This window comes from Aptenodytes forsteri, unplaced genomic scaffold, assembly GCF_000699145.1.
Source record: "Aptenodytes forsteri isolate BGI_AS27 unplaced genomic scaffold, ASM69914v1 Scaffold249, whole genome shotgun sequence".
In the NCBI taxonomy this organism is placed as follows: Eukaryota; Metazoa; Chordata; class Aves; order Sphenisciformes; family Spheniscidae; genus Aptenodytes; species Aptenodytes forsteri.
The window spans coordinates 1,929,285-1,939,142 of NW_008796188.1; the positions used below are offsets into that span (position 1 = coordinate 1,929,285).

The 9,858-nt window shown below is 52.3% G+C and overlaps 1 protein-coding gene across 1 annotated transcript; it reads right to left on the reverse strand.

Annotated features, from left to right (window-relative positions):
* Positions 1-5,296: 5,296 nt before the first annotated feature.
* RPRML (reprimo like) lies at positions 5,297-6,441 on the reverse strand. Its single transcript, XM_009287883.1, has one exon. The coding sequence runs from the start codon at positions 6,439-6,441 to the stop codon at positions 6,106-6,108; it is 336 nt and encodes a 111-aa protein (XP_009286158.1). The 3' UTR covers positions 5,297-6,105.
* Between the last annotated feature and the right edge of the window lie 3,417 nt (positions 6,442-9,858).

The window sequence follows — 9,858 nt, forward strand, 5'->3', positions numbered from 1 at the left end:
AAAGATGTATTCTCCAGGACTAAAACCAGGGGTTTCCAATCCCTCATTCATACTTGAGAGAACCAAGTTGGATTCAGAAAGCCAAACAACTGCTTTAAAGACATCGACGCTTGCATGTAAATCCATCAAATCTAATGAGATACTCACCCTGCACAGACAGCACAGTCCAAAGCAATGTCCTTGAATGCACTGTGGTCTTTTAACTCTGTCATTTTGACACTGCCCAGGGACTGTTTGGGTCGGGTTGTTGGCATAGGTCTGAACCATACCAAGCACCATTCTCACAAGTTAACAGTATCATCAGTCAAGTTCCAGTGCCCAGGAACGTTCCTGGAGCTGTTCATTTTCCTAGTACAGACGGAGCTGTAAGATCCATGTTTTATACCGAGGACTCTAAATGCTCACACAAGCCCATAACAGCTCTGATTTGGCAAAGAGCAAGAGGAACAACCCACATTTATTTGGAAGTGGGGAGCTTTCTGTGCCCCAGGTTTTGTGGTGGGTGCCAGGTGCTCTGCACACCTCAGTAGGGAGCAAGCCCTGTGCCAGGCTAGCAACTCCAGGTGGGCTCAAGCAGGGGGCCAGGGCAGGACAAGGGATCTGAGGAATTCCAGGCCGAAATGCCATCAGCAGCCACAGCAGCAAAGCAGCTGGGAAGACACAGAAACTGGGAAATGTTTCCCTTTCAAACAGAGAAACTGGTAGGCAAAGTCTCTGAAGCTGTGAGGCAATGCTGGCTCTTGAATTCTGTCGTCATTTGGCCTCAGTTCTCCCTTGAGTACCTGACTCTCATGGTATCAACTTGTCCCTCTCTGACAGAGCTAATGGACTACAGAGGCTTTATCTGGAGGCTAATGGCTCTCACACAGCTGATACAAGAGAACCACGCTGATCTGCAGTGGGGATTTATGGAGAGATGTTCCTGAGTAATTGCACTGCGTATTTCAAGCCATCTCTCTGCTGAGTGAACCCCTACATGCACTGCCTCAGCTTTCTTAATAGAAAATGGGCTCACAAAGCTGCTGATTTAACCAGCACCAAATTAAAATTCAATATGAGGATCAGCTGGACAAACCTGACACACTTGCTGGAGGGGATGGCTTGGGAGGGGAGATAGAAGTGCCTTTTTGTCCATTGATGGGAGGGCAGGAGGGGCACACAGGAGATTTCCATTCTTGCTTGATGGGTGCCCCTTCAGGGAGCACAGCAGCCTGGAGACCTTGCCAGAGCTCAGGAAACCCATGTTGTCTTCTTAGGTCTGTCATATGGCTTTAGGAAAAGTAGTCTGTTACCTCCTTTCCAGCCCCCAAACTGCCTGCCTCATCTTGGAGACCAGCTTTGGGACCTTCATCTCTTGGGATGCAGGTAACCGTAGGCAGGCTGCGAACTGGGATCACAGCATCCCCTCTGGGCTCGGCTGGCATGAGGGCTTGTCCATGACTGCTCTCTTGTGTGTGTATACACTTGGAGAGACGCGTGTGTCCTTCCCGGTAGCCAGCTGGGGACACGCCTGAAGCCAGGCCAGAGGTCTAGCAGGGAAACCAGGCGGTGGGGGAGCATCCCAGACCCACCCATGAGAGGGGTCCAGCCCCTTACCCCCATCAGCACTCGACTTCGGACCTGCAGAGATCCACTCCAACCATTCCCCAGGCTTTTCAGGGCAACGTGTGTCTGGAACAACCTAGTTCCCTCCACCTAACTACAGAACAAGCCCAGAATTGCCAGACGAGAGACAGGAAACTGCTACTTATCTAATTTGATTTTATTTTAATTCCTTTTTATTTTTTGGGCTCTCAGAAATGTGTTCAGTCTGGATTGAGGTTACAACCTGGGTAATGCCTCCCTGCCTAAAAAAAAAGGCTGTTACCATAACAACCTGACTCTGCGCTTCATTACCATGGCAATTCCCAGGAATTATTAAATACTGTGTATGTTTGGTGCACGCGCTCCAGTACATCTGGTGCCAGGCTCAGGTTGGGATCCTCCCTCCCCCCTAATCTGTCTGTCTCATCTTGTTTAACTCTTTCATTGTCCTCAGCCAAGACTGCCAGGGCAGGGAGAAGGAGGTGGGTATCGTTTGGGACTTGGTCTGGGTTTTTCCCCACCGCAGGCAGGACTGTATGAGCAGGGTTGCTGGGTTTTCTGAGGTGGGTCAAGCCACCTGTTTATTTCTCCAATTGTAAAATCAGTGATTACAGAGGTAGAGGATTTCTTTTTGCAGGCATGCTGCTCAGCAGGGGGAAATGCTCTCACACCTGCCTTTCTCTGTTGTTTGCCCGCTCCCTGTCTAGAAATAAGAAATTCTAGCTGGAACAGAGTCACGGCAAGTGGCGACCAGCCCAGAGACAGAGAGCTGTTCCTGAAGGAGGATTGTGAAGGTCCAGTGCAGGTTGCTCTTGGTGGGGGTCAAGAAGCAGTTTCCCATTACTAGGATAACTTGACTGACCATGTACTGCCTAAAATCATGATTGTTTTCAGAGAAGGGATGCAGACTAGATGGTGCTCAGACCACTGTGGCCAGTCCCACAGGATTGCATTGGTATCTTGTATTCCACTGCTAGGAGATTTTAAATGAGACTCAATGGCTGGTCCTCACTCTGCCACTGATGTAATGATCCACCTAAGCATGTCCCTTCTTTCCCTCTCTGTTGTACTTTATAGCCAGCAGCGTCTCTCAGTCGTACTTGTACCGCTCCTGGCACCCCAGTGATGTTCTGGAAGCTAACATGCTACAAGTAACAATTAAAAAAATTAAATCAAAATAACATTAAACCAGCCTCATTCAAAAAAAACCTGCTTAAGTTTTCTTGGGAGCCAGTACCCACTTGCGAGCTTAAGCTAAATGAGTAGGCGTGAGATGAAAAAACACAGCTATTTGTGGGGAAAGGCAGCAGAAAGAGCCGTTATGGTCTGCTTTCCTTACGCAAGCCCTGGAGTAACCACCTCCTCCTCTGGCTGCAGGACTCATGCCTCTGGGGCAGGGCAGCTGGGTTTTCAGGGTCTGAGATGGCAGCTCTTTCCCTGAGATCTGGGGAGCATCATGGTGCTCTCAGCACCCTCCCTTCCACCAGGCATGACCTGCACTGGCATCTGCTCTGTGTGAACAGGATGGGGAAGGAATCGGGGTAGTTAAAACAGCAACCATGACTTCACCTCAAGGGGGTCTTTAGACCCCAAATCTCTAACCCAAGGGGCTCCCTCACCATGCCAGCCCTCCGTTGCCTTCCTTCTGGTCTCCCCTTGCCGTCTCAGTGCTGGCATCAATCCTCCAGAGATCTTCTTTTCCCCAAATAATTCCTCCTCTCAGCCTTTTATTGGGAATCTAACAAGATGGGGACTTGTGTGCAAGTGTCTTAAACCCACTGCAAGCAAGACAGAAACCCAGTAACCCCCATGGGGACACATGCCATGTAGTATGGCATATGTGGATGGTGCCCACCAACTGTTTCACTCTGCAGACCCTCTTCTGTTGGTCCACATGACCTGGTAATGTAGACATAGCCCTCATGGTCAGGAAAGAGACACAGCACAACTAGAGGATGAATAAGCCAATGTAAAGTTCAGCTCTTGCCCCAAGGGGCCATGTGGAAAGTCTTCCCTCTCCTAATTGACTCCTGAGCAAGCTCCATCTGTCTCAGCAGGTGCCCAGCTCTCCTTTCTGGGGCATTACATTGCTCCTCCACCTCATGTATACACGACCCTACTGTGATTGACTTTTCTCCTTTCCTCTGGAAGACTCCACAGCACAAAAGGCACGAAGACCCTCACGCTCCACTCCTGGATGTGGCCTCTAAGGACACTTGGCGAGGTGGTGGCTATGTGGGATTGCAGAGCCATGTTTCCTCACTGGGCAGCAGGACCCCTCAACACACACACCAGCTCTCACAGCCCCTGGCAGAGCAAGGCAGGTAGGGACAGCTGAGATAATTTAACCAGCTTCTTCACTCAGGGCATTGCTGCAGGTCAGTTAAGATGATTTTGATACTTTCTTTGGATTAGCAGCTTTTCCTGTGCCTTGCTTGCATTGCTAACACCGGAAGGTTTCTTCTGTCATCTCTGAATTCTCCCTTGTGCTGGGGCCGTGGCTGGTGGATGGATTAGCAAGAGGGACCAAATGCCAGCTTAAAGCAGAAGCTGGATGGGAGTTTAGTGAGTACATCTGGGCTGTCCTCTGATAGCACAATGACCTGAAGATGCGGTTACACATTTAAGTTATACATGGAGGCACACTCCTAAGTGTTTGCAGAGCTGGGTCATCGTATGCATTGGGGTTATTTGCATCTCACCCTGATGTCGTGACCAGGCTGTGCTCCCACAGTGGGAGCGGTTTGCACTCATATGCAAAGAGATCAATGGCCATAACACCCCCTGCAGCAGCAGGGACCAAAATCCTCTTCCACGCTGCTGTGTGAAGCCACTTTTGTATCTGCCAGCAGGGCAGCAAACCCTCCGTGCTGAGAAGGCTGCTCAGGTATGCAGACCTACAAGCTGCTCACAAAAAACAGAGCCCTGCCTGTTCAGCCATTTCACTGGCACCAACGGGACATTTCAGAGCTTTAAATCCCAAATTCTGGTCCTGCTGCCACGTTGTCTTTGTGCTCTTAAGGCATTACAGACAACAGGTTAGTGGGAGCAACCAGTGCCAGTGCTGCACTAGTCCTGCTCTGCATCGGGTTTAGTCCACCAATACCCTGTGGGAACCCTGAAGAAGGTGCTCAGCAAATACTGATTAATTACAAAACATACTCTAATCTTGTTCCTCCTGGGAAAGGCAGAGAGCTGTTCTTCTGGATTTACATCCAAGTAGATCAGATCATCAGCTCCTCCAGTATCCAGGATTGCTTTCCCACTACAGAAGTGGACCCAGCAGGAATATTGTTGGCGCAACAAAACTCAAATTATTTCCATCTCACACCCACAGACAGAGCTGTAATTCCATCACAGAACAAAGGTCAGGAGTCCTCCTCCTCTCACATAATTTAGTTTTGACAGCTCATCAGGATCAGAGGAGCTGGAGATTTTAACTCGGAGGCTGAAATCTTGCTTTGCAAGTGCATCTTCATGAATCTCTGCTTCAGTACTGTGCAGGTATTTAACACAAGCTGAAATACATAGTTCCTGACGAATTTATTTGCTAGTGGTAACTGATACTTGCCTGTGAAAAATGTGTGGTAGTTTCTGCTTTAAAGAAATACCTCTAATTAGAGTTCAATTGGAAGGTGAGATGATTATATCTGGAACTAGGATTGAAATACCTGAACTCCGCACAGAGAAAGAAAATGAAGACAACACAAAATTCTTTTGAAACAGGTTCTTTTTTTCCTGAATGTTCACCAGTTTTCAAAAAACTACAAAAACCTCAAGGACTGTAACAATATAGCACTTGATAAAAGGCTGTTGTGTACAAAAACAAGCATGCTTTTGTTTTGGGGTTGGAGTGGGGTTTTGTATTTATCTGGGTTCTTTTCTTCTTTCAGCATAGTGTGAAAGAAGAAAGTACCAGTTTATTTAACAGGATAGCTCAGAAAAATAAGGAAGAACATGCTTTCCCCATTACAAAACTACCAGAAGATGCATGCTTGAGGTCCGGAATACAAACAGACTGACACATTTGTAGCATGCAGATTTTGTTGTACGACCCACACGGCACTTCCCTTCCCCTGCCCCGTGGTCAAAGATGTGGTCCGTGCCATGCATTTTGCTTTCCCTTTAGTTTGTTTTTTTGTTTTCTTTTTGTAGTGAGTTATTTGCCTTTTTTTTTTAGCCCCAAATCCCAGGTAGCGGTATCCAAGGTAACAGCAGAAAAGAGTCCAGATCTGCACATTATCACTGTTTCTGCAAGTTTCATGCAAAACTTAAGCCATTTCTGCATGCAACATGATGCTGGTCATTTATTGTGCTTCATAAAACTCTGGGGAGATTTCCCCATTCGCCACGACAGAGTTTGTTGACTGGGAAGCGCAGGTTTGCTTTCCCATGGACACAGACATATTAAAAGACCCCTCCCCCCCTTTCCACTCCCCCCCCAGCTGCCCCAAACACATGGGAACGTGCATCTCAGCACCAGGTCCAGACAGTTCACTTGCCTACAAAAGCCCGGTGGCTTCAGTAAAGTCCCATGATTGCAGCTCCCACATCCTTGGAAGGTCTTCGGTCCTTCACCAGAAAGTTAATCATGCTCTCTGACTTAATGAGCAAGTTGCAGCCCAAAAAGAAGATGCCGAACATCACAGTCAAGGAGAGGACGCAGAGGACAGCAATCTGCACCACCCGCGTGATGTAAAGGCTCCTCTCGTCGGGCGCCAGGACCGAGGAGCCACCGTCAGTCGCCAGCACCGAGCCGGTCCCGTTGCAGCAGGCCATGAGCATCCCCAAGCCCTGGGTCCTGTTGGGGTCAGCTCCCTGCTCTAGGAGAGTCTGGTTGAAAAAGGATCCATTCATGGTCTGTGCGTGATCCCAAATCTCCAGGGAAGGCAAGAGGAAAGCTTGCTGTCCCCCTGCCCACCCCTCACATGCCAGGGCTCAGCGCCGCGGGCCGGCGGGCTCTGAGCCACCTCCTGCCTTTCTGCTTCCCACAACACCTCGGATGGAGGGGAAACTTCCTCGAGGCTGCGAGCAGGTGGGAAGCCAATTTGTGCAGCCGAGGGATGGCTCGCTCCCGGATCCTTGGCACAAGCAGTGTTAGCACAAGCCCCCAGACAAGCAAAAAGAGAGAGAGAGAAAAGGCGAAGGGGGTGCAGGGGAGAGGAAGACAGCTGAAGATCGTCCCATGCCTCCCGCCCTCGCCGCTGCCCCGAAGCTGCCACCCCGAAGCACAAGGCAGCGGAGCGGCGCAGCCCGTTCCCCCGGGGGCTCTACTGCAGGAGGGAGAGCTGATTCCTGCCGGCTCCACAAATGCAAGTTCCAACGAAGCACAAGGCAGCGGAGCGGCGCAGCCCGTTCCCCTGGGGGCTCTACTGCAGGAGGGAGAGCTGATTCCTGCCGGCTGGGAGCTCCACAAATGCAAGTTCCAAGCTAAAGTCTTCACCGTGTTCAAAGAAAAAACAGCAACTCCACCCCCTTCCAGCCTCCCCCCAGGACCGCCTTCCTCCCCCTCCACGCTCACCCAGGCTGCCCACCCCTTCCCCACGCGTGTGCACCCCCCCTCTGCCCTGCCAGGGGTGCCCACACCCACCCTTGTGCCACCCCCAGGCGGGGGCTGACCCCTAAGGCCCTGCGGAGCGGCACCTAACTCATCCTTCCTCCCAGCCCCCCCACCTGCTCCCGAAACCAGCCTGCAAGGTCGGTGTTCATCCTGGACAGCTAGCAGGTCCCTGTCCCCCCCCACGCAGGCCCCCGTCAGCCTCAGGTCAGTGCCGCTCTCGCCGATCCCCAGTTGCTGCTCTGTGCCACCCACTCCTTCTTAGAGCAGTGCTGGCCCAATCCAGCCTGGTCCACCCCCAGCTCTGCTCAGTGATGCCTGTCCTGTGCTTCCAGATGAGAACTGGATCCATCCCCCTCTCTGCATCCTTGTCTTCCTCGGGCTGGGGGTTTCCTCCCCGGGCACCTTTGTCTCCCTCTTCTCCCTCTCCTGCTTCTTTAGCCCCTTCGAAGGGGAGCACTGCGATGCTGCACCCTGATCTCTGCCCGATACCCCTTTCCTGCCCTGTCCCCAGCTCTGGGTCCTACAGCAGCATCACTGCTGCACCCAGGGCTGGAGCATCGCAAACCCTCTCCCTTGGGCCCCTCAGCCCCACCGAGGGAATCCCAGGGGAAGTTTCATCATCGCTCCCCTCTCCTTGTCTGTGTAAGCTCCCAAAGTGAAAGCATAAGTCGGGGTGTCCAGCCGTGTCTGGCTTAGTCCCAACCCTGCCCGTCCCAGGGCTGTGCCTGTGGAACTGCCATGTCCCGGTTTTCCCGGCTTTGCCCATTGGTATTTGCCTGGAAACGTATCTGGATGGCATAGAAAGATCACTCTCGAGCCACAATGTGGGGACCTTGTCCTGATTTATCTGTGTATATCTTGGCTCCCTTTCTTTGCCCAGCCCTCAAAGGGGATTTAATAAACCTAAATGAGAATTGATACATTGCCACTAAAGGCAGGAGCGTGCGGCTGGCTGGCTGAGGATGGCGGGTGGCTTGGTGGAGAAAGTGTCAACTGATTTTCCTTTTAGGTGGCTGGGACCTGTGTCCCTGTTCTGCTGCTGTGACTTTAGGGGCTCAAAAGCTGTTTGGGTTGGGTTTTACTTGCTGCTTTTTCCTCCTTGTTTTGCACGTGGCGTTTCTCTCCCTGAGGGGCTGCCCGGTCTGTGAGGGCAGTTTGCAGCAGAAGCACTTGCGGGAGGGAGGTGGAAAGCCCTGATCGAACAAGAGCATCTGCTCCTGCTTAACCTGAGGGCCAGGAAAAATCCCCACGGGAAACCAGAGCATCCCCAGTGCCCCAGCCCGGGTGGGAGCTCCTCTCCCCGGCTCGCTCCCAGACTGAAGGAGTTTCTGCTCCCTCTGGTGGCTCCAGCTCCAGCCTCTCCTCTCCCCGCACGCCCGAGCACGGATTCAGGCTGCTGCACCCACCGCTCCTGGGTCACAGCTTGCTGTGATGGGGCAGCCGGGGCCCTGGGGCCGCTCAGCTCTCAAACACCCCTGCCTGCTTCTTGCCTTAATCCAAACAGGGACTTCAACACCCAGAGCATGCCATTAGCTATTACACAGTGCCCAGAGTTAACATCACGGCGATGTTTTCAGGACAAGCAGCACCTTCTTGCAGTCAGCAGGGAAATTCAGTCCAAATGTGCTGAATTAAGTTCATGCCATCCTTGTCCTCAAGCAGGACGAGAGCTCAGGCAGGTGCAGGCTGGTCAAATACTTCATTTTGTGACTTTTCCTTCTTCTTCAAAGTTTTTGCACCATGCTGGAAGCAAGGGCTGGAGTATCCCAGTTTATTCTGGGCAGGGAGTTTCAGGACACACAGCGCTGTGTGTCCCTTTGGAGCCTGCAGCAGTTGCTAGTTCAAGCAACCAGCTGCTTGGCAGGATGAGTCCCCCAGCGAAGAGGGCCTGCAAGATCGATGGCAGGTCGGATCTGTGGGGCGTGCAGAGCCAAGCAGGGCTTCCACAGTTCTCTCTATAGAAACGTAGACAAATTCATCGTGCCTTCCACGAAGCATCAGATGTGCTCACGGGGTGGTACAGGGACAGGCTGCCGCATGGCCAGAAAACCCTGCACAACAGGGAAGGGCCACACAGACAGCATTTCCAGGCAGGGAGAGAAGGACCCGTGAAGGAAAAGCAGGAATTTGGATGCCCTAGAACTGGCTAATGGGGTCTGCGGTAAGAGACGGCTCTGGGATCTGGAGCAGGGTGAGACCTAGAGCCCCCCAGGAAGCAGGTTTGGGGTTTGTATTGATGTCCCAGCCAAGGTGCAGCCCTTTTGGACACTGCGTGAGGGTCAATGGGCTTCTCCTAGTCCCCTTTACCAAATCCTCATTACGTGGGGAGGGAGTTGGATCCCGGGAAGAAAATGATCCCCCGCTGAGCGAAGCCCACGCAGCCGCGGGAGGGCAGCAGCACCCCGCAGGGAAGGTGGGGCTGAGTGGGGAAGCAAAGAGGCATCAAAATTTTTAAAGCCAAGAAAAGTCCCCGGCTCCCAAGGCTGAGCCCCCATCTCCATCTCACCCTGGCAAACACCATCATCTCTCGTTGAGAGCCGTACGGCTCTGGGGCAGATGCCGTTATCCCCATCTCTCCCGGCGTGGGGCTGTGGTTCTCGTCAGCGCCTTGCACATCGCCCTGCAGCTTCCGGCACCGCCAGGCTGCGGCTGCAGCTCTCGGCACCCACACGGGCTCGTTTTCTGCTGCCTGGCGTTTCTGTGTGTTGGATTGT